Source organism: Nothobranchius furzeri, chromosome 3 (genome assembly GCF_043380555.1).
Source record: "Nothobranchius furzeri strain GRZ-AD chromosome 3, NfurGRZ-RIMD1, whole genome shotgun sequence".
NCBI lineage: Eukaryota > Metazoa > Chordata > Actinopteri > Cyprinodontiformes > Nothobranchiidae > Nothobranchius > Nothobranchius furzeri.
Window position 1 is genome coordinate 91,941,839 of NC_091743.1, and position 24,101 is coordinate 91,965,939.

The window sequence follows — 24,101 nt, forward strand, 5'->3', positions numbered from 1 at the left end:
AAATCCTGCATCAGTCCAAGCAAGGCAACTTCTTTCGGTTTTTATTCCGTTTAGTAGCCATTAGCACTGTGCAATGTTGTGTGCGTCAGTGATATTCAGTCTACGAGGAAGTCGTGCAATGACAAAGGTTCCGCCGTGCTTGAAATGCAAGCTGCGATTAAATGCGTTAATTTTTTTAACGCATTATCTTTTTTCTAATTATTTAATCATAATTAACCTGTTAAAGTCCCGGCCCTAATATATATATATATATATATATATATATATATATATATATATATATATATATATATATATGAATATGGATATATGTATGTATGTATAGATGATAATTTGTAAAGTAAAGGTAAATTAGTATTGTGAGACAAGAGGGTGAATAAGCACTTGCTTCTTCTTACTCCCTTTGGACAAAGACTTCTTTTTTTGTTCGTATATCTTTTCTTTTCTGCTATGTTCATTGATTTATTTGAAAATATTTTGTCTTACGTTCAAATAAACGTTTCAATCGATCAAATGCCGCCCACACCACGTGACTTCCGTTGGTTGCGCCTTTAGCGTCGTTACCAAGGTAACCGGATTTCAACAGTGACCTGGTAGAGATGGCTCGGTCCCTGGCGAAGAACGTGATTAAAATAATCGTGGATGAAATAGTGCGGGAGTGTGAACGGAGAGGAGCCGCGGTCACGGAGCCGCTGGTGTTGTTTATGGTGAGTGAAACTAGACTAACCAGCTAGTTAGTGACGGTGTCGGTCTGCTCGAGGTCCTTCGACTGCCGATGACGTCAAAGTACGACAAGTCCACTCGGACAAAATAAACTACACATCTTTATACCGTTCTTTCACTCAGGTTTTGGAAATAATTTAGCAGTTTCGTTATTAAAATAATGTTTCTTACCACGTAAATTTGTGTTTATAATGGTATTTGTAAAATAAAGCACCATATTGTATTCATTTAGTAAAGAATGTGTAACTACATAAATGAAGATCAGTCTGTGCCAAAATATTTTCTAAAATGTATTTACATAATAAGCATCTCTGTTGGTTTGTATGAATGTTGAACTCCTCTTCATATTTTGTTAGTTATGTTTTATGTTTAATATTTCAATCCATTTCATCAAAATTCTAGTTGATCAAGGTCTCCATTTATCAATTGATATTTTCGCTTTAATTTCACATTTTCTTTGGCAATAGGAATGTATTTCCCCAAAAATATTTCCCATTTCAATAAATGTATTTCAGTAGAATCAGAATTTATTTATGTTGTTCTGCCTGGTGTCACGTTGAGAGCCAGGGGAGTTGGACCCAAAATGCAGATGCCCAGAACAACAAGAAGCAGGAGCGGATGTGAAAGAAAACATTCCTTTATTAGGATGAAAAAATAAATAAATAAAATCCAAGCAGGGCACGAAGCTAAATAACCTAGAGACCAAGAAGGAGGGGGGACAAAACAACGCTGACACGAACAACGGACCAACAACACATTGAGACGCAGACAGGGTTATATACACAGGTGAGACTAATTAACAGAGAGGAGGAGCACAACGGAGCAGGGGAGGAAACCAGACCCAACAATGGGGAAGGGAACAAAATGAACTCAAGGGAGAATACGACTAGATAAACACTAACAGAAGACTAATGATAAGTGAGGTGACTAAGGGAAAATGTGAGGGAAACCTAGAGAGCCTGGAGGGGGCTGGGGAACCATGGACACTGAAACCTAGGGGGAACACCAAGCCCCAACAATGCGGGACAGAAATTGAAGCCAACATGGAAGTGACAGAAATTGCAGTTCCACCCTCATCCACTAGGGGCTGGTGTCAGAAGCGAGCAAATCCTCATTGACTCCCATGTTAAAAATACCAATTTGACAGCAGAAATAAACATGTTTACAGCCTGGTACCAGAACATGTTTTAGGTTTAAATGATCTAGTTTACACTCATGACAACTCTGAGGGGGGTGAATGTTTTTCTCACTCTTCTGTTTAAGTGTATTAAAAGCCTAAAATTCTGTATAATTAATGAGCATCAGACCCACGTGACCACAGAGCTAGCTCCGGGGAAAGGCCTCAGTAGAGCCTCGGTCTGGCCTGGAAACTACTCCGGGATTTAGAGTCTGTGTTTGTGTATTCTTGTTTGGATATTATTTGTGCAATTGTTGGACAAAATGACTTGCTGTGGCATTAATTGCACTAATAGAGCGTCCAAGGAGTCTCCACTTCATTTTTAAGTAAAATTATATTTATGTATTTTAGGTCACTGCCGAGCTGAGCTTAGATTTTAACATGCTCTCGGGAGACCGATGTTTTCCACCCGGTTCTCCCCAGCGGCAGCTCTGCGCATCTCAGATCGCAGCGGCGCTTGTCTGCTGTGCGGCTGCCGGCTTGTGGAGCTCTCTGTGTTCCACCCGGTTTTACCCAGCGGTCAGCCCGGCGTATCTCTGACTCAGAAGCTCTGGTGTTGAGCACAGTTAACTCCAGTTGTAGCTAGGTTGCTACCTCCGTTAGCTTAGCTCCCACCTCTGCGTTAGCTTTGGGTTAGCTTCAGGTTAGCTTGTAGCTAGTTCGACCAGGTGTCGTCAGTTGATCCCAGCCTTACAGCCCCACCCTCAGATCCACCTCTCTTCCCTTTTATGGAATTGTCTGGGCTTGACGGAACCTGTGACACGGTCAAAATGGCGGTGGTGGCCACCTCCCATTTATCTTCAAAAATCTGTTATTGGAGTGTATGGAAACCCATCGTCCAATATTTATTTGTCGATGGGGAACAACTATGTTTAACACACGAGGATTAAAAGATAACACTAAAAGAAAGGCAATCTTTTTTTATGTTAAACAGCTTAAAGTGGATTTATGTTTAATTCAAGAAACTCTTTCTGTAACTAACGATGCAAACTTCTGGAGAACACAGTGGGGAAATGAGATATGGTTCTGTCATGGTTCAAATCAGTCAGCAGGCGTCGCCATTTTAAAACAACTTCAGTGGGAAGGTTCTATACTTTACCTCAGATGCATGGTAATTACATACTTTTCATTTTAATGCTAGATGAAAACTTATACCTCACAGGATGTGTTTATGGCTACAATTCGAAAAAGGAAAATCTGAACTATTTAACATCCTGGAAAATAAAATAACTAATTTATCAAAAACATACAAAAATCTTAATATTATATTAGATGAACATTTCAACTGCACCTTTAATGATAACATAGACAGACTTCCTTCCACAAATTCTTCAACCACAAACGCAAGCCTGAGCAACCTTATGTGCACATTCGGGTTGATAGATATATGGAGAAAAACTAACGGCGATAAAATTGACTTTACATGGCAAAATAAATCCGGCTCATCAAAATCAAGAATAGATTTTTGGTTAACAGCAGACCACATAGCAGAGAAAATAAAATGTGACATCATACCTGCACCTCTTTCAGACCACAAATTCATTACCCTTGATCTGAGTAACTCAAGTCCTTTCAAAGAAAACAGGAATTTTACATACTGGAAACTTAATAATTCACTCATTCATAAAAATGGACAAGGAAAAAATATTAAAGACACAATAGAAAAGTACTGGATTATTGCATCCTCTCAAAACTCATTCAGAAATAAATGGGAATTATTAAAATACGAATTAAGGAAAATAATAATGAAAGCAGGCACAGAGCATGCAAGAGTCCTAAAAGAAAAGGAAATTAAAATAGTAAAATAAATCATATCCCTAAGCTATATTTTACCAGAAAATCTATCAGAAAATGACCATGCTAGATTAAAGGATCTACAGATGAATCTTGACAACATGTATATCTCTAAAAATAAAGGAGCATTCATATGCTCAAGGAAGAAATGGCTAGAAGAGGGTGAGCAAAATACTTCTTTCTTTTTTAAACTAGAGAAACAACATAAAAAACAACTCAATTACAAAACTGAAAATAAACAACAACATTTGTGAGGATCCTACTGAAATTTCAGAATTCTGTGAACATTTTTACAAAAATCTTCATAACACAAAAATCTCAGATGACAGAGCGGATCAATTTATGAATTCTCTAAACAATATTAAACAGATAAGTGGATCCCAAAAAAAAAAGATTGCGACTCCCAGATCACTAGCAAATACATAGAAAATGCCATTAACAAACTAAAAGTTAATAAATCTCCGGGCACGGATGGGCTAACTACAGAGTTTTACAAGAAATATTCCAAGGGATTATCACCATTCTTATACAAGGTTGAACGCTTAGAATACGGAGCACTTCCTCCAACAATGTCCCAAGGCCTTATTACCAAACTCCCTAAACCTAACAAAGACTAATTACTAGTAGATAATTGGCCTCCTATTACCCTATACTTCAAAACGATTACAAAGTAACTGCAAGTTGCATTGCTAAAAAACTTAAAAGTCATCTTGATGAAATTATTGATGAAACCCAATCAGGCTTTGCTGCGGGAAGACACGTAACCAGTAACATCAGACTAGAACTAGATGTATTAGATTATCCGGACTTAACTGGAGATGATGGATTTATTTTATTTTTAGATTTCTTTAAAGCTTTCGACACAATAGAACACAATTTTATGTTTAGAAAAATCCGGCTTTGGAGAACCATTCATAAAAAACGTTCAGATGCTTTATAAGAATAGCAACGCAACTATAAAACTATCCCGTGGCGGCTCCAAGAGATTTTAGATCAAGAGGACTGAGACAAGGCTGCCCAGCCTCTCTACTTATTTATATTAGCAATGCAAATCTTATCGACTATTATTTAAAAAGTGATTTACAAGGTATACATATGGCTGATAGAAACTTTATCATCTCCCATCTCGCTGATGATACAGCTCTTTTTCTTAAAAACAAAAATGAAATTAAAAAAGCCCTCGACATCATCAGTTCATTCTCCAAGGCCTCAGGATTAACGTTAAATATTAGCAAGAGTGAACTGATGCCCCTTAAAACCACTTCTGAAAAAGAGTTATACAGCATCCCAGTAAAAACCGTTATTACATACTTAGGAATAACATTCAAAAACATGACGATATAAGATCATTAGAAAACTTTAATCCCTTGATAAAATCTTTGGAACAAAGACGTAACCTCTGGCTCCAGAGGGGCCTCGCTCTTGCTGGGAGATCCCTGATAACAAAGGCAGGATTATCTCGACTAGTTTACACGGCTCTTGCTCTAGAGGTCCCACAAAAACGCTGTGCCAATGTAGACAAGTTCATCTTCATCTTTATCTGGAAAAATAAATGCCATCTCATTAAAAAAAACATGATGAAAAAGCCGGACAGAGGCGGAATTGATGCATTCGATTTTTCATCGCTAAACACTAAAAGTAAATACGTGAAAACCTTTTAAAAAATCCTTATTCTATATGGAACACAATACCTTTGTACATTTCTAATACGGTTGGTGGTTTAATTTTTACTAAGATGTAACTACAACGAGCTTAAAATCCCGCTGAAACAAGCCAATGTTACCATGCTGGTCACTCATGTTGTACTTTTGGAACAATGATATTAAATACAAGAATAAAACACCTTTCAGTAAAAAGTGGTATGATAAAGGCAAACTCTTGGTCAGTCAGTTGCTGGATACCAATGGTAATTTACTGTCATACTCACTATTCATGACTCTACCATTTCCCTGTGCCAACCAAAGACTACGTCATTATATTTGATGCAAAACCAGCGGCGTACTTCAACTTCTATCATCAGCACCCAAAGCAAAAGACGTCATCACCCCTCCAGTTGATCCAAAGGACATTTTTATTGACTCAGACGAACCTTTTATAAGCAACAACGTGTCTAACCAAGTTAGAAACACTGTTATGAGAAATGTTGTATCTTCACCAGCGTGTACTTTTTACTGGTCCAACACCTTCAACAATATTGACTGGAAGTGGACACGGTTGCTACCAAGAAAATATTTACTGTTCAACAAAATAAAAGAAGCATCGTTTTAGATTATTCACAGATGCTATCCGGTTAAAGCCTTTCTACAAAAAGGCTATAAATGGAAAATGGATTGCTGTCTGTAAAAATGATGATGAATGTCCGTTACACGTGTTCTGGGAGTGCACTCATACAAAAACCTTTTGGACTGACCTGATGAAGTTTCTCACTAGAAAAAAGCATATGTTGTTTGGTGTTGAGAAACAATCTCAAAGACTCAGAAAAACTATACATGACTAATTTGCTTGTGATATATGGGAAATATTACATCCACACCTCTAAATTTCAGCATCATAAAGCATTCTTAGCTGCGTTAGGTATTTATATAGACAGCCTTAAATCTAGTTCCAATTCTAACGCCATGAGAACGATATCTGCCCTGGGAAAGACTTTTCTTAGTCCTCCTGCGTCACTTGTATCCGTAACACTTGCGTTCACGTTTCTGGACTCATTTGCAATATATTGTAATTTTGTAAATGTTCTATTTTCCAATAATAAAAGAAGATGGCGCTTCTGTCCGTTAGACCAGTATAACCTGTAGCCTGCGTGTCCACGCAGACGCTTGTTGAACACGTGGGCTTGTTTTTGAACTTCCTGGGGAATAACCATAGTAACCACAGGTGCTGTGGACAGTTACACAGAATTACTCTCGTCTCTGCCCTGGTAGCTGTTGAAAATCAGATCTGTATTCAGTATAAGCTAAAAACGTGGAATCGAACCAGCAACCCACTGATGACGGGGTGAACGAACCCCTAAAGCCATCGCCCTCCCTCAGCTGGCACATACCGTCTCCAGCCGAGTCCCTGGCCGGGCTGCTGGTGACCTGCAGGATTAGGGGTTCCTCAGCACCAGCAGCTTCTAGTTGCATAACTCTGCTCTGCACAGGTGAAAGCGGTGGCGCAGGACCCCAGGAACCAGTTTGAATATGGCCAGCTGCTGAGCAGTCAGGATGTCCAGAAGCTTAAAGAGGTAACTGGGGCTTGGGGGGGGTCCTGGTTCTGTGGGTCCAGTCTTAGATTTGAAGTGATGCTGAGGTCTAAACGCTCCAGAGCTGAGAACCATCAGCAGCTCACTGTCCTGTCTCACAGCTCTGTGTGGAGAGACTGACGGAGAAGTGCAGCCCTGCTTTGGACACCATCAAGATGCAGCTGAACTTTGATGGGAGTTATACTCCTCGACGTAAGTAATAACCTCCCCGTTGTGTTCTGGTCCAGCCTGCAGGTCTCTGGTTCCTCCTGGGCCTCACCTTTCTGTCTTCTGATTCATGCTGACGTGCCTCAGCTCTTGTGCCTGAACCAAACACATTCACGCATGGTTTCACGTTCATTAGAAACCACCAGGAGTTGTTTTTTTCAGAGGATTTTCTGGAGGAGATCCATCAGGCTCTGGAGTCCCAACTGGTCCAGATCACCCGTGAGATCACTGATGCCAGAGCGATGACCAGGGAGGAGTTAGAGACCGTCTACCATCAAGTAGTCTTCTACACCCTGCTGTGCTCTGCCATGGGCTCACCTGCAGACACCAACGCGGTGCACGAAGCTACAGGTCTCACACACCTGCCCTAAGCAGAACCATGGCACCACCTGCTTTCAGTTCATCAGCTGACCTAGGATCATCATGCTGCAGTGCTGACTGTCTAGGGTCATTGGTTCATCCTGCATCACACTGCAGCTGCTAAATGCATGCAGAAAGCCCCAGAGGGTCTCAGCTGGGTTCAGATGCCAGTCCTCACTGGTAATGCTTCATTATCTGAAGAGTTGGTTTGCAAACGCAGGTAAAAGCCGTTGTTGATCTAAATTGTCATTTAGGCTGATGAAGAACGGAATTCTCTGTTTTTGCAAACGAGGTCTTCGTGTGTTAGAGAACACTGAACATTAGAAGAACTGGCAGTCTTGAAAGTTTTATGTAGTTAAACTCAGAGGGACATCACGATCTGTTGGATTCTGGGTAAACATACCCCCAACCCTCCAGCTTAACCTGTGGTTGCATAAAACAACACCAACCCAGAATGATGGTTTACTGTGAGGTCTACCTGAGCTCCAAAAGGGGCGGGGCTTTCTCACGTGGCTGTCTCTGGGGAAATGTCAGCTTTTAGCATCTGTGGTCAACACTGTGGAACCTGTTGTATGATTAGCCTTTTTAATCTGGAGGATGTGGAGTCATCTCAGCTGGTGCTCCTACCTGCTGTTGTGATGATGATGGAGGTCTGATCTGACTGCTGTTCCAGCTGCCCTCCAGAGCGTCTTCCCACAGACGGATCTGGTGTCCTTCCTGGATCTGTCCAAACGAGACAAGGAGCAGCGGCTGCAGGAGCTCGCTGCACTCGTAACGGGCGTCAGGCTCTTCATGGGAGCCAGCAGTAGAGAGGAGGAGCAGTTCGACATCTTTCAGTCAAGTACGAGTTTTTATTTTCTCTAGCAGAGGTTCAGGTCACCAACAAGACTCGTCAGAGGCAGGTCAAGGTTTTTACCTGTGAACAAGAGAAAATTCACTCAATCACCGCAGATGTGTCCCATGATAAATCCACTCAGGGTTTCCAGCTGATGGGTGTGTGCGTGCGTGTGTGTGTGTGTGTGTGTGTGTGTGTGTGTGTGTGTGTTTCAAGCACACACAGGTTCTTCTATAATTAATCCTTTAGAGATTCTTCTCATTGCAGCCTGAGTGAATGAAGGAGTTGATGGTGTGAAAGACGAGTGTAGCGTACCCGAAGGTCAAGTTTACATCAAAAAGGACCAGAAAAAAAAACTTTTTCATTTGCAGATACAAGCACCCGTCTGTCTGGCCTCCAAACTGGAAAGCACCTCGTCACCAAACAAGGAAGCCATAATGTTACGCTAAAAGTGGCCCGAGGCCCTCAGGAGACACAGGGCCTTCGTCAGGGCTCTAAATGTCTGTAGGTCCTCTCACTTCCTGGTAAAGAAGGCCAATCAGTGACACCTGCTGAAGTTGGGCAGGTAGACAGCATCACGATTGGAGGACCAGTATCGCACCAAAAAACTCTTTTACATTCTAAAAACCCTATTTTAAGGAGAATGTTAAATTACCTCTGAGAATGGAGAAAAAGGAAAAGTAAGCAAATACAGTAAGAAAACACAGAATTACAAAACAGGAGCTAAATCCAATTCTCCGTTAAGACCTGCAAAATGTGTTTATTTTAATGTATAAATGTAAAATGATTCTCTTTGTGGGGTTTTTAAGCCCATCACCTCCTCTACACAAACCAGGGGTGTGATAAACCCTTCCTCATTCTAGAAAGGAAGAGGAGACTCCAAACAGTCAACTTTTAAATAAACTGAGTGGAGAGGAGGCAGCAGGCTGGACACACCGTGTCTGATAGCACGACCACCCAGAACCGTAGAACGCCGTGCCGGATGAACCAGAATCTGAGTGATCCCTGGAACAGGAGCCATTTTAGAGTCAAACTCCCATGTTGCACGTGCTGGGATCAGGCATGCTCACAAGTGATGTGTTAGAGGTCTCACGCATGACCATAGATATGTATATAAACATATATGTATATACATATCTATGCGCACGACCACACACTTCCTCGTACGGGTCAACAGAACAGGAAGTCCTCTCCACAGCAGACTCGCAAAGCAGGGAGGGAGAAAGAGAAGGAGGGAGATGCTGCAGTGCTACATCCGCTCCCCGAACCTCTGGTGTCCACCAGCGGGTACGGGGGTTGCCACCACAACTGGCACCGGCCACCTTACGACCACAGCTAGCAACAGCCGCCTCATCAATCGCAGAGTGGAACAAGGCCCACTCGGACTCAATGTCCCCCACTACTCTCGGGACGCGGTCAAAGCTCTGCCGGAGGTGGGAGTTGAAGACCGTCTTGACAGGTTCTTCTGCCAGGCGTTCCCAGCAGACCCTCACTATGCGTTTGGGTCTGCCAGGTCTACGCGGCATCTTCCCCTGCCATCTGATCCAACTCACCACCAGGTGGTGATCAGTTGACAGCTCCTTTCCTCTCTTCACTCGGGTGTCCAAAACATACAGCCGCAGGTCAGATGATACGACTACAAAGTCTATCATCGGCCTGTGACCTAGGCTGCCCCGGTACCAAGTGTACCGGTGGGCATCCTTATGTTAGAACATGGTGTTCGTTATGGCCAAACTGCAGCTTGCACAGAAGTCCAATAACAAAACACCACTTGAGTTCAGATCAGGTGGGCCGTTCCTCCCAATCACACCCCTCCAGGTCATGCTGCCATTGCCCACGTGAGCATTGAAGTCCCCCAGCAGGACAATGGAGTCCCCTGATGGAGCACTATCTAGCACTCGTCCCAGGGACTCCAAAAAGGGTGGGTACTCTGAACTGATATTTGGCCCATAAGCACAAACAACAGTCAGGACCCGTTCCCCGACCCGAAGGTGCAGGGTAGCTGCCCTCTCGTCCCCCGGGGTAAACCCCAACACACAGGCAGAGAGTCTCGGGGCTAACAAAAAGCCAACCCCAGCCCTCCGCCTCTCACCCGGAGCAACTCCAGCAAAGGAGAGTGTCCACCCCCTCGCAAGGTCTCGGGTTCCAGAGCCAATGCAATGTGTCGAGGTGAGTCCGACTATATCTAGCCGGTACCGCTCAACCTCTGCCACAAGCTCCTGCTCCTTCCCCGCCAGCGAGGGGACGTTCCATGTCCCAAAAACCAGTTTTCTTGTCCGGGGATCGGACCGCCAAGGCTCCCGCCTCGGTCTGCCACCCGATCCACACTGCACCGGAGAATTAAACATTCAAAGACCAATCAGACTGATATTTCATAGTTATATGGAACATCACATCTTATTGCTCATTTAATAAGTCGCCGATCCTTACTGCCACATGAGTAACTGACCTGCAGGCTTCCTGCTGAGCTTCAGGCCTGCTCTCTGACAGGTTTCCTCCTTTATCAGTGCCTGCTCTCACAGAAACCCTTGAAGTCGCCTCCAAAAGCATCAAAAAGGAGCTGAGTTTGACGGAGACGTTGGTGTGGAAATACACAGCCGTCCTGGAGGATGCGACCCGGCCCGACCCAGAGTGCAGACAGCAGGACGTGTCCATCGTCCTGCTCAGACAGGCTTTGTACAACGTCAGGCAGCATCAGGCCTTCCTCCGAGTATTACAGGTACAGAAACATTTCATATTGCTAGGGTTCGTGTCTCCCAACAACTTCCATTAATACTATTAATATTTCTGGTAGTTATCATCATCATAGCCCGTTAAAGTGAACAAGGACATTAGCAGTACTGAGGAGGGTTTAACTGGGTGCTCCTGAGTCAGGCTGAAGGAGGAGCATTAAGCTCTGGACCAGATGGAGTCAGAAACACCAGCAGCTGTCTTCATCTTAACCCTTTATTAGTCATGTGATATGCTGGCCAGCCACTAGATGGTGCTATCCGATAACAGGAGAAATACAAACACCTACTTTCAGGCATTTTTTAGTCTAAGTTGACTTGGTGTGTGTTTCCATTTTCCATCTGGTCGTCCCAGTTCTCATAATGGACTGAGAACGTCCCACCATGAATGTTTCTCACCAGCCCCTACTGGGGGTTGAAGGTTCAAACCCGACCCTGGCCTTTTTGTGTGGAGTTAGCATGTTGAAGTAGAATAAGTGATTGTTTGTGTTTGGGGCTGTGGTGTTTATGTGTGTCTTTCGTCATCAGAATGATGCAGACTTGTGCGTCAGCCATGTTGAGACCCTACGGACTGAACTCTCAGCTCAGATGAAACTGCTCAGAGAAACCGTCCAATCAAGGGCAGCCGTGCTGAAGTCGGTGGTCTACGTAAGAGCACATTTGAACTTGTACTGTCCAACGAGAACCCTCGGGTTAACTGTCCTACAGACACCGGTATGAACATTCTGGTCCTTCAGTAGGGAGCAGAAAGTTCTGGACGGTCCTTAAACGTGACCGGGTCCAGAAGAATTAACTCCTGTTAGTGATGATGGCTGAACAGTGGAGCTCTCAGAAGGACAATCCTACTTTTATATATGTTTGGATTCCAGTTTTATTAAACAGTTGTGCTTTCTAGTCATCCCACTCTGGAACCAGGAGCGAGTGAAAACTAGAACCGGTGTAAGACTTGTGTCCATGACGGGTGGATGGACACCTCGGACCAGTGCTCTGCTGGTGATGCAACAGCACACCTGGATGTGTAGTGAAGCACCTTTTGATATCAAACCTGTTTTAACGTGTGTATTATAACATCTGCTTCTGTAAACCAGGCCATGAACATTCTAACGTCCGGTTCTGACCCGATGCTTTTGCCGACAGAAGCAGACCGTCGACGCGTTTCGCCGCTGCTCCTGAACTGGTGTGGATTTCACGTTTCCTTTTTGCTTCCTACATTTTTCAGCCCTTGTTGAAAGACTTGTCCAAATTATGGCGTGAGCTTCAGGATGAAGCGGCGCTGTTGAACAAACTCGATGACATCACTCTCAGTCTTCAGCCCTTCATCACCTCACAGGCCACCATGTTTCCTGAAACGTATCTGGACAGCCTGGTGGAGACAGCAGAGTTGAAGACAGATGAGCAGAGACTGGCGGAGACTGGCCGTACGCTCCTCCCCCGGTTCTCCACACCTTTATAAACACGTCTGAGTTCTGAAGGTGGTCCCTCTTCTGTCCTCCAGATGAACGCATGGATCCAGCTCAGATGGAGACGCAGGAATGGCTCACGTCGGAAACAACCACCAACCTTACTGGCTTACCTCTACAGTATAATGGATTCTGTGGTTACACACTCGTCCACAGGGATGGCCTTTTGCTTCCAGGTACTGAAAACACCAGGCAAGGGACAGCCCTCTGGTTCACGCCGTCTCCATGTGCTGCTGATGAACGTGCTCTTTCTGCAGGTAATCCACAGATTGGAGTCCTGAAACACAAGGAGATGCTCTTTGCTTTCAGCTCTAAAGAAGCAGCCTTGAAATTTGCTTCATGTCCAGATGACGTTATTGCAGGAGTGATGACAACATCTAAACACTTCCCTGAACTCCTGAAGCTCCTCAATCTCCATCAGCAGCCGCTCTGTGTCCATCCAAAGTCTGAGGTCAGCACGGTCCTTCCATTAGCGCACCCTTCTGCTCTGGGAGGAGAGCTTGGATGGAATGCCTGGAACCTTCCGGGTCGAACAGACCTCCTGCTAGCCTCCAGCTGATCCAGATGTTTCTCATATGTACTTGTTCAGGTCCAGTCTGAGGAGAGCTTACAGGAGATGGCCATCACCAGGAGTGACAGTGGGACTCAGACTGACATCCATCCCATAATAGCAAACATTGACCGACTGTATCAGTGGAACGAGTGGGAGCACCGAAGAAAAGCTATCAAACTAGTAAGACGGTTGTTTTTTATAAATTAGTCATAATCATAAAATCACATGGTCAGCTAATGCTAACATGGTCAGCTAATGCTAACATGGTCAGCTAATGCTAACATGGTCAGCTAATGCTAATGTGATGCTAAGCGTTCGGCGGGTGTGTTCATTCTGACCGCTTCAACAGGCTGACCTCCGGACTAAAGCCACCCACTCGACGCAGACGGACTTGAGCTACATGAGGCGGGAGAGCAGCACTCAGACCTGGCTTCCTAAGGAAGCCTCCACTCAGACCGGGAAAGGTGATGGGAGCAGTGTGCCCAGACCTCTGACCTACCTGGCAGGTCTGAGTGGCCCAAAAAATGCTCCACTTATCAGTTTCAACCTTACAAGGCCTGTAGATGAGTGAGGACGCTGTCCACACACAATAAAGTTCTTCGCAATAACGTTATGGAATTATGCTCGTGCCTTTGATCATGAAGCTGTATCTAAGACCTGGTCACAGTTCAGGGACTGAAGGATCAGAGCAGAACCAGGTCCGCCTCAGCGCCCTAGCAAGCCATCACGGACAATGAAAACAATCTTTTCTACAACGCCTCTCTAGACAAAAATCACGAGGCGCTTCATAAAAACAAATAATTTTAAATGAAGTTTTAAAATAAATAAAAGATTTTAGAAATGATTAAAAAACTAAAAGAGGTTTTTTCTGGTCCAGACATGTCAGGTTGAGTTGAGTTTAGCTTGACATGATTCAACGGGCGACTGCGGTCTTCATCAGAATTGTCAGATGTTCGTGACGCGTTTATCAGCTGTTCTTCTGGTGGGCGTGACCAACCCAGCAGATCTGACAGATCCGGGTTGGTCACGCCCACCCCCTCTGGCTGGTCTTTGGAGAAGGAAATCCCAGGTGCGAGACAGCTGATAGGCCCCCTCGTCTCTGTTCATGTTCTCACCTCCTTACCCCTGATGCCAGTCCATACTGTGATTTACGTTTGCAATGATCTGCGATGGCTGACATGGCTGAGGGCGGGTCTCCCATGGAAAACCTTTTAATCTGTATATTATATTTAGACCCGATTTTTATGGTCATCTGTTATGAACCACCAATATTTTTCAACAAGTGAGTATGTTTTAATTCATTTTAGAGATTAAAGAGCAAGTCACCCCCAAATCAACTTTTTTTTGCTGATAAACTAAATAAACGAGTGTCTAATCGTGCTGCAGACACGTGTCGCCAATAATTTGGCACTTCAGTGCATCTTAGTTAAAATTTAAATATTCAGCCTAAAACTGGCAGTGTTGTGCCGTCGTCAGGGAAAAACTCTGCACTGTATTTGAATGTAAATCTGCCACCGCTATTGGCTAAGAGGTATGCTATGATGTTAGCTGGTACATTATGATGTCACAATGCTGTCGTGAGCCTGTGTGTGTGTTTGTTAGCGGCTCCACCCTCTCAGTCTGCCAGGCAACAGCATTTTCTGCATTTTTGAACATGAAGTGGGAGTGAAGTTAATTTCTTGTAGGGGGTGACTTGCTCTTTAAGGCTAAAAAACTACACATTGTCACTTTAATAAGCCACTGGCAGCTTTTGTTACTTCTTTGAATCTCGGTTTCTTCAACTGGTAATTGGCCTATAGCGCCTTCTAGAGTCCTGGAACCCCCCAAGGCAGTTTACAACACAATCAGTCATTCATCCATTCACACCCTGGCGGTGATGAGCTACACTGTAGCCACAGCTGCCCCGGGGCACACTGACAAAGGTGAGGTGAGCTGTTTCAACTGTTACTCACACTGATCAGGTCCAAAATAGATGTTTTTTCTCCTCTTACATCGTGAAGTTAATGTCTGCAAGTCAGGTGATCGCTGCATCAGCGGCCTTCTAATCGTTGTAACGGACCAAAGGTAGACCAGCTACAGACGCTTTATTCATGGTTAAAAACAAACTTTTCATCACTTCTACAGATGTTGATCATTGTTTTGGACCCTAACCAATAAAAAGAAAAACATGAAACACCAAACTAGGTCTGAGTGTGTAACAACAGGTTGGGATGAATGAGTGAGTGTGGAGGTTACTGGGGGTGAATCCTGGGTGTGGTGATCCAAACCACAGAGGGGGCGCTGAAACCAGGAACACAACACACACTGTAGGTAAAGGCCTAGAGAGCCGTGTGTGTGTGTGTGTGTGTGTATGTGTGTGTGTGTGCGTGCGTGCGTCAGAAAGCAACACAGTATCAGGTCTGTTTCACGTCAGCAAGTCATCAAATCAATTAAAAACAAGCGAGACCTGAAACGCTGACGTTAGATCAGAGCTGCAGAAGTCCAGCTGTTAGCAACACCTGCTGACGGTGACTGAGAAGAACACAAGGTGTGTCCCAGGTATGAAAGCCCGTTTCTGATGCCCTCATGAATCATCCTGTTGTTGACTTCATTGCAGTTTTAGACGGGAAGCTGAAAAGAAGTTGTAAGGCATATTTAAGGAAGCAGAAGCTGGTGTTGATTTGAGACTTTTACCATTTTAAGGGTAGAAGCGGGCTAGCATAGCGGAGGTCTACGAGCAAGAACAGAAGGAAAAACAAAACACACTTCTCTAATATTGCACGGTAAAGGTTTTCCACCTGACGCTTCACAATCTCAGCCGTCTTCTGCAGCTTCCATCTCTTCTACAAGGTTTCACATGACATGAACAGGGACTAACTAAGTAAAGCAAATCAAAACCATTCCAAGTGTGACACCGGAAGTCCCTGAAAGGACTCTTCAGCAAAAAAAGGAAAGTGTTCACTTCCTGCCACGGAGCCGTCCTCCATCCAACCAGGACCGATGCCAGAGCCACACCTGGTGATCCACGCACGAGCGAGTGGAAACACAGCAACAGTCTCCGTCCCTCACCGAACACGTCGTCCCCACCCCTCACTCGCCTTTGGCAGCTAGGTCGAGCATTCAGAGTCCGACGGCTTCGGGGGGTCTCCTCTGAGCCGGTCTGAGCTGAGATCCTGGTTCCCGTTCTCGGGACCGTTTCTCAGAGACATCTTCTCCAGAGCTGAGTGATGGACAAAGATTCAGATGAAAGAAGAGCCCTCACAATACGTGTGTGTGTGTGTGTGTACGTGTGTGCGTGTGTGTGTGTGTGTGTGTGTGTGTGCGTGTGTGTGTGTGTGTGTGTGTGCGTGCGTGTGTGTGTGTGTAAGTGTATGTGCGTGCGTGCGTGTGTGTGCGTGCATGTGCGTGTGTGTGTGTGTGTATGTGTGTGCGTGTGTGTGTGTGTGTGTGTGCATGTGCGTGTGTGTGTGTGTGTGTGTGTGTGTGTGTGCGTGTGTGTGTGTGTGTGTGTGTGTGCGTGCGTGCATGTGTGTGTGTGCGTGGTTGCTTATGGGACAAAGCTCCTTGAGCAGGCGGGCTGAAGCAGGCCAACCACCAATGAAAACCCAGGGTTTTTCAGAAAGGGGTTGGCGGCTCTAGGTGTGGTTGGCGTTGAGTGTGGTGGTGAGAGAACGTACCCTGAAGCGGCGCCGAGCTGCTGCTGGGTGCTGCAGCACTGCTACCGTCCTCCAGCTCATCCAGGTAGAGTCTGTAACGATGGCCGCTGTCATCCTCGTATTCCACGTTCTCGTCGTCGCTGTCCACCTCCGGAGCGACGTACACCAGCTCAAACTCTATCTGGCCTCGCTGACACAAACACACACACCTTCATGTGCTGCAGTAACACAAGGCTGGCATATATCAGGCATCACTGCTAGAGGATCTCCTGACGTCTGTATGCGTCTCATCACGGTAGTGTGTGGCCAGAAACGTCGCATGTTCCCTATAATTCTGACGTCTAGCATGTTTGGAGGAGGATTAACGAAGCAGATGGATCATTCCTACGGCGTGGCTTATAGTTTGGTCCGTGGGAGGTTGATAAAAACTTTTACTGGAATTTCCTCCGTAAACGACCAGAAAACACCAAAGAGATGATGGGGAACGACCCGGACGCTCAGAGGAAAGCCTGGACTCCTGCAGCGACGGACAGTTTGTGACTCAGTGTTTGTTCGTTAGAGGAGATGTTTTCTAAAACATTCATCTCCGTACTTCTAAATCCACCAAGTCCTGTGTTCCTGTTCTGACTCGGGCGTCTCAATCCGCCATCTTAATAATAATAAAGAAGTAAACAAGGACACAGATTAAGGAGGATTCACCTGTTTTCACCTGCAGGTGATGTAAACAACGCTGTGGTTCTGCTCATCAGCGCTAACTGTTGCTATTAGCATGACAAGATAACCGTAGGCCTCCAGACTTTGATTTTCCGTGAGTAAGCGCTCCGGGGCGCTCTGCTGAGCAGGAATAAACGTCTCCACAGATCATTTGTGAAAACAAAGCTCCGGCGAATCGTTTCACCTCATCTCAGATCTCATGCAGGCTTTTAATCACTTACTGTCCCTCCTCTTGTCTTTAGAAGTTGAAGTGTTAATAGATGAAGGATTTTGTCCGTAAACTCTTAAACGTTTACGTACGTATTGATAGGTTTGTTTAGCCGCCCCGCCACTCGCGCATGCGCACTAAGATGAAAGCAGACGTCAACAAAGATCCTCCTATAGACTGCACAAGCACACAGAGTCGACAAGACGAAGCTCCAGCTTAAAAATGATATAATTTAATCCAGAAATGATGACGGTGCTTTATTCACAGGTGACATGTAGACATTTTGTGGGCCCGACACTGCCTGGAGCAACCAGCCAATCACAATTGTTCTTACTCAGTTGGAAGAGGCAGACCACGAGGGGTCCACGTGAGACTTTGTTGTGCCCTGGCTGATGCGTCAGTCAACAAAACACGTGGTTGCAAACGGCTCAGGCTACATGTGTGAGAAAAGGAAGAAGTACTTTTAATCTTTCAGCCAATAGCTGACGAGTTTGCTGCAGCAGAGGAGGTTCTGGGGCTGCCGGTCACCGTGGGGATGACCTCACAGGCTGCTGAGGCGTTAGCAGAGGGTGGCAAGTACACTGCTAACACAATCACACGGGCAGGACATCGTGTGGCCTCATCAGCCAACAGCTCCATGATCTTCCTGCAGAAGGTCTTCTCGGTAAATAAAAGCCCAGAGCTGTGGACCAACCATGCTAGGAGGACATAATCGGACCCTTGGTTCTGTTCCGTCAACGGTACAAGGCTTTGAACCACGAGTTACACGTTACTTTGTACTTCTGAGTGGTTTACAAACGCATTTACTGTGTCTACAGTTTTGATTGGACAACATGACTGGAATCCCAGACTTCTAACAGTATGGAACATACGCACATAGAACGAGTTGTGATGATGAGTAGATGAAGTTTGTGATGTCCCATCCATGTTTTTCTCCCCAGAAGAAGCTCCAACGATGTTCTGCTGAGCTGTGGTGGCCTCATGGAGGGGGCCGTCGTCTAGCACACTGCTGCTAACCACTTAAACATTCTCCCTCTCCTGATAATAACTTTTTGCTTTCCTTGACGTTGGATGTGCTACTACTAGTTTACCCGTTTAATTATAGATCCACTAGGATAAATACAATAAAGTTTATCTCTCACCAAATAGAATATTTACTAAGACATCACCATGTAACTATAGACACATTACTTGGTGTGTGTGTGTGTGTGTGTGAGTGTGTGTGTGTGTGTGTGTGTGTGTGTGTGTGTGTGTGTGTGTGTGTGTGTGTGTGAGTCGTGGAGGATGGCTGTTTATACTGAGCCAGGATTCTCTGGAGGTTTCTTCCTGTTAAAAGGGAGTTTTCCTCTCCACTGTCGCTGCATGCTTGCTTGGTATGAGGATTGCTGTATAGTCACTGACACTAGTCAGTGACTTGATGCAACCTGCTGGGTTCCTTATATAGGAAACTTGTTACTGATTGGCTTCATGACCTGACCTGTGTTGGGATGTTTGTGTGTGCAGGTCCTTGAGACGACTCTTGTCGTGACTTTGAGCTTTATTAATAAACTTGAATTGAGACTCCTTCAGGCATTAAAATACATCACTCATAAGACACCACAGGCTTGGTCTAACATTAATGGTTGAGACACACGCACACGCACACACACACGCACACGCACACGCACACACACACACACACACACACACACACACACACACACACACACACACACACACACACACACACACACACGCACACAGCTGTGGAGAATGTGTGGCTGGTTTACCTGTTGGGAGAGGATGGTGACAGCTTCTTTGTGTTTAGCGTCGCGTAGGTTGATACTGTTGACAGCCAGGATGGCATCCCCCACATGGAGACCTCCACATCTGTCTGCAGGCTGACCCGGATGGATCTCTGAGATTAAAATGGGAACACCATGCTCCTTCCCACCCTGAAGAACAAAGGGATCACATGGTGTCTACGTACAGTCGGAGCGGGAACAGCCACTCCAGATCACATGACTACACCAGGAACCAGACACCACTCGGTGTGGTGGTGGTGTTTATGCACATGCATCATAATCAGGGTCCCAGCCATTATGTTAGAGACGTTTACTTCACAAAGCTAGAGAGACTTTTAAAGCTGTCTGTGTTTAACGGAAAGACGCGCTGATGTTCTGGTCCAGACACATTTACACCTTTCTTTCTGTGATACCCGTTTCACTGAAGCTATTTATGGCCCTTCTCCACGAGCACCTACTCAGCCTGGCTCGGTTCATTCCGGGTCCAAGGGTTTTCCACTAGTAATGGGTCGCTGGTTGCTGCCCAGTTCTTTAAAAGCCACTTTGCTATGGTTCCCTTGGTTCAGTCACTTACTGTCTAGGGCATGCATGAGGAGAGCAGCAACAGCAATCCTTTTTCATTCACATCTATTAATGAACCTCTTACCAATAATTGCTACAGTTCTTTTGAACATCTCATGAGTTTTCCTAATGAGACATGAAAGTAGATTTCACTATAGTCGGCCTCTATCTGACAACGCTGTTGCGTCTTTACTGTCCTCAGCATCTCAGAGGAACGTAGCAGAGGGCAACATTCTCAGTTCTAGCCCCTCACAAGTTGATGCCTTAGTTCATCATGTTAATTCCTCTTTACGTGTGGCATTAGATGATGTTGCCCCTTTAAAGAAGAAGGTAATTAGGGACAGGAAGTTGGCTCCCTGGTTTAATTCTCATCTACGAGCCTTAAAACAAAACTCTAGGAAATTGGAGAGAACATGGCGCTCTACGTACCAGGAGGAGGCCTACCTGTCCTGGAAAAATAGTCTTGTGCTTTATAAAAATAAGCTTCAACAAACTAGAACTGCTTATTTCTCAGCATTGAGGAGAATAAGCATAATCCTAAATTTCTTTTCAGTACAGTTGCTAAACTTACACAGAATCATAGCTCTGAGCCATCTATTCCCTTAGCCCTCAGCAGCAACGCCTTTATTGGGCAGCAGTAGCTCAACAGGTTGAGAAGGTTCTCCAGTAATCGGAATGTTGCAGGTTCAATCCCTAAAACTGTAATTGAATCAGGAGACTAGTGAAGATTCACACCTCTAGTATGTGTACACTGTAGGTAGCTGCCTTTGTTAGCTTAGCTCCCACCTCCGCGTTAGCTTTGGGTTAGCTTGTAGCTACATCGCTTCAGTTCGACAGGTGTCGTCATTTGATCCCAGCCTTACAGCCCCACCCTCAGCTCCACCTCTTTTACCTTTTATGGAATTGTCTGGGTGTGATGAGACGCGTGACACGGTCAAAATGGGTGTGTGGCCACCTCCCATTTCAGATTAAAAACTTATAAAATGAGCCTATGGACAGGAATTTTCCAAAATATATGTAGATGGTTACGAGCCCTGTGAGTTCTGGTCCCCATGTGAGACGTCCAGCTACCCACTGGACCATTTCAGGACTGAAGAAGAAAATATCATTTCTATAGCGCCTCTCAAGATAAAAACGAGGCGCTTCACAAAAACAAAAAATGTAAAAAAATATAAAAGAGAATTTAGGAAATGGACAAAACTATATTTAAAATGAGCAAAAATAGACAGTTGTGATTTAAAAAAAGTTAAGAAAGAGAGAGAGTGAACAGGAAAGAGGGAAATCAGTGGATCCTGAGGAAGGTGGAATAGGTGGAGAGAGCAGAATGAGAGGGTGATGAAGAGGGTCATACAAACGCCTGAACAGGTGAGTTTAAAGGAGACCACTGAGTCCTCTGATCTCAGGCTCAGGGGGAGAGAGGTCCAGAGTCTGGGGGCCACAGCAGCAGATGATCTGTCACCTTTGACCTTTAGCCTGGTGCTGCACAACCAGTAGGCTTTGGTCACTGGACCTCAGGGACCTGCTGGGGGTGTAGGCACTAAGAAGATCACCAATGTAAGATGGTGCTTGTCCATGTAAGGCCCTATAGACCAGAACCAGGATCTTGAAATGAACCCTGAAGTTGACTGGCAGCCAGTGAAGCTGGAGGAGAAGCGGGGTGATGTGGGTGTGTTTGGAGGACTTGGTCAGAAGCCGAGCACAGGCGTTCTGAACCACCTGTAGACGGTTCAGGGAGGTTCTGCTCAGACACGTGAAAAGAGAGTTACAGTAGTCTAAGCGTGAGGAGATGAAGGTGTGGAGAACTGTCTCAAGTTCAGAGCGGGACAGAATGGGACTCAGCTTAGCAACGTTCCTGAGATGGAAGAAGGAAGAGCTGGGTCAAAGGTCACGCCAAGATTCCTGACTGAAGGTTTGGTGTGGGAAGCAAGCTGACTAAGAGAGTCTCTGACTTTGGGAACCAGCTTGTCTGGGGCACAGATGAGGATCTCAGTCTTATCTTCATTCAGCTGAAGAAAGCTCCCACCATCCAGGTTTTGATAGAGTCTAAGCAGGTGTGTAACAGCTGCAGCTTAGACATCTCATGGGGCTTAAAGGAGATGTACAGTTGGATGTCATCTGCATAAAGATGGTAGGAGATTCCTTTGAAGGAGCTCAGGATGTGCTGAAGAGGAAGCAGATAGAGGAGGAAGAGCAGAGGCCCCAGCACAGAACCTTGTGGGACACCATGGGTAAGAGAGGTGGTGGAGGACCTAAACTTGGAGACGGCCACAGAGAAGGAGTTCTCAGAGAGATAAGAGGAGAACCACTCCAGAGCAGATCCTGATAGGCCTACCCAGTCTCTCAGCCTCTCCAGTAGCAGGTGATGGTCAACAGTGTCAAAGGCTGCAGTCAGGTCCAGCAGGACCAGAACAGAACAGTCCCCTGCATCACTGTGGGTCAGAAGGTCATTAGAGACCCTAAGAAGAGCTGTTTCAGTAGAATGAGCTCTACGACAACCTGACTGGAAGCTATCATAGATGTTATGTTGTCACGTGCACGTCCCATTTACCGGTTCCGTTAAAACCCAGTTCCGTTAGAACTTATGAGACTGTGCATCCATCAGGGTTCAATGGGGATGTCAGTGAGTATTATCGTATTAGACCCTGGTTTGGGCGTCCTAGGTTAGAATCATATCTTTTATTTTAAAGGTGAAATAATATGCAAGACTTTTCCCTCTGTAGTAGCTCACTTCTTTTTAAGCAATCCCGTTATTTTTTGGTTTAAATACTAGGGACGAAGCCCGGCGGGAAGCCAACCCTTCCGGCAATTCTTTGGGTTATTTGGATTAATTGCGCCCCTAGCAGCTTATATGGGTGGTTGGTAACTATAAAATGATTTTTGTTAGTTGATCAGACTAACATAAATTTATCAATTTATTTAATTAATCCAACCCTCCAGCTGATAGAGACTTTTTCAACTTGCGAATCAGAGCCAAAATTAACCACTAATGTTCTGGTTTTATCATCCTTAAGACAACTCGTTACTCGCGGGTGAGGGAGGAGTCAAGCTCCCCTTATATTAAGGTTTCTTTATATTAATCTGTCACAAACTGTAAAGTAAGTCCTGATAATTCCAGAACCCATAATTAATGTGCTTACCTCTGTGCAATTAATGGTCAGGGCTCCCCACTCGTGAAGCTTTAGAGAAAACCTGAAATAATCAGGATTATGTTTCTTTTCCAAAAAAGTTTATTACAAAATAGAAAAATACAAAAATGAGTAAATATAAAAACAACCGCTATCCCCCAAGGAGGAATTAGTTCAAAATGATTAAATAAGAGAGTTGGTTTACACCAGCTCCTATCTTCTGAGAATCTCCCCAAACTACTACTTAAAACCTCTGTCCAAACTCCTCACCTGTCATCCCCCATCCAGCAGGACGGGGGATGACGCCTCCAAATCTGCTCCGTCTCTTCTTGTCGTCTGCCCCAGCTGCTTGTCGAATCTAAACTCTTCCTCTGCTGTTCAGAGCTGTTCTTATATAGCCTTCTTGGGCCAGCTTAGACAAGGTAAAAGGCACATATCATTACTTCATGACAGAGAGGTCATGGGGTCATTTACCAGATACACACTTTTTAGCTCAACACAAGACATTTGGTATCATTTTCACTACATGCAGCATTCACATGAGGGCACAAATCGTTACATGCAGCATTCTTCATTACATCTTCAGTTTCCCTCCAATGCTCCTGAGAGGGCTTCTGGATCTGATGGGCTTGTCTTCACTCTGTTCTCCTCCAATCCCATCTTTCCAAGCCAGGGGTGGATCCAGGGGTGGGGCCAGCCAGCCTGACCTTTTGCCTAGTTCTGTCCCCGACAGCAAGTTCTGAACTCTTGTCCTCTTGACCCTCCTGTGACCCTTGTTTCTGACCACAGTTTTTTGACCTGCAGCCCAGCTCCTGTCAGCTGGCTGATTTTGCTTGCACAAGCCAGTCCAGTGTGGCTCACCTTTTGACCCCGTACTTGCCACTGTCTTTGGCATGTGGGGACTGGCAACAATGTTCATCAAGAGCAGCTGTGAGTTGTTTAGCCACAACCTTTTCCAAGATCTTGGAGATGAACGGAAGTTTAGAGATGGG

The 24,101-nt window shown here is 45.1% G+C and overlaps 2 protein-coding genes across 3 annotated transcripts in view; one reads left to right on the forward strand and one right to left on the reverse strand.

The window, feature by feature from the left end:
* The first annotated feature begins 449 nt into the window (after window positions 1–449).
* Window positions 450–13,695, forward strand: cfap206 (cilia and flagella associated protein 206). 2 transcript variants are annotated; one of them, XM_015975494.3, is made up of 12 exons: window positions 450–707; window positions 6,837–6,920; window positions 7,040–7,130; window positions 7,308–7,496; window positions 8,179–8,346; window positions 10,848–11,059; window positions 11,598–11,717; window positions 12,289–12,487; window positions 12,565–12,705; window positions 12,877–12,980; window positions 13,119–13,262; window positions 13,432–13,695. In XM_015975494.3, exons 1-12 carry the CDS (start codon window positions 600–602, stop codon window positions 13,651–13,653), a joined length of 1,782 nt encoding a protein of 593 aa, XP_015830980.1. In that variant the 5' UTR covers window positions 450–599; the 3' UTR covers window positions 13,654–13,695. The 2 variants fall into 2 exon arrangements, with proteins under 2 accessions (XP_015830980.1, XP_015830979.1); XM_015975493.3 differs by having other exon boundaries at window positions 451–707; window positions 12,787–12,980.
* Window positions 13,696–15,149: 1,454 nt separating this feature from the next.
* gopc (golgi-associated PDZ and coiled-coil motif containing) overlaps window positions 15,150–24,101 on the reverse strand; it is a 28,056-nt gene continuing 19,104 nt past the window's right edge. The window contains 4 exon segments of the mRNA XM_015975474.3: window positions 15,150–16,240; window positions 16,242–16,281; window positions 16,739–16,907; window positions 19,409–19,573. Coding sequence (XP_015830960.2) covers window positions 15,868–16,240; window positions 16,242–16,281; window positions 16,739–16,907; window positions 19,409–19,573 — 747 coding nt within the window. The 3' untranslated portion in view covers window positions 15,150–15,867.

Excerpts from the sequence above, each read along its gene's own strand:
- cfap206 (XM_015975493.3), top strand. The coding sequence starts at position 600 with ATGGCTCGGTCCCTGGCGAAGAACGTGATTAAAATAATCGTGGATGAA. Across the intron at positions 708-6,836 it reads AGCCGCTGGTGTTGTTTATG|GTGAAAGCGGTGGCGCAGGA; the intron begins GTGAGTGAAACT and ends TGCTCTGCACAG. Across the intron at positions 13,263-13,431 it reads GAAGAAAAGCTATCAAACTA|GCTGACCTCCGGACTAAAGC; the intron begins GTAAGACGGTTG and ends CCGCTTCAACAG.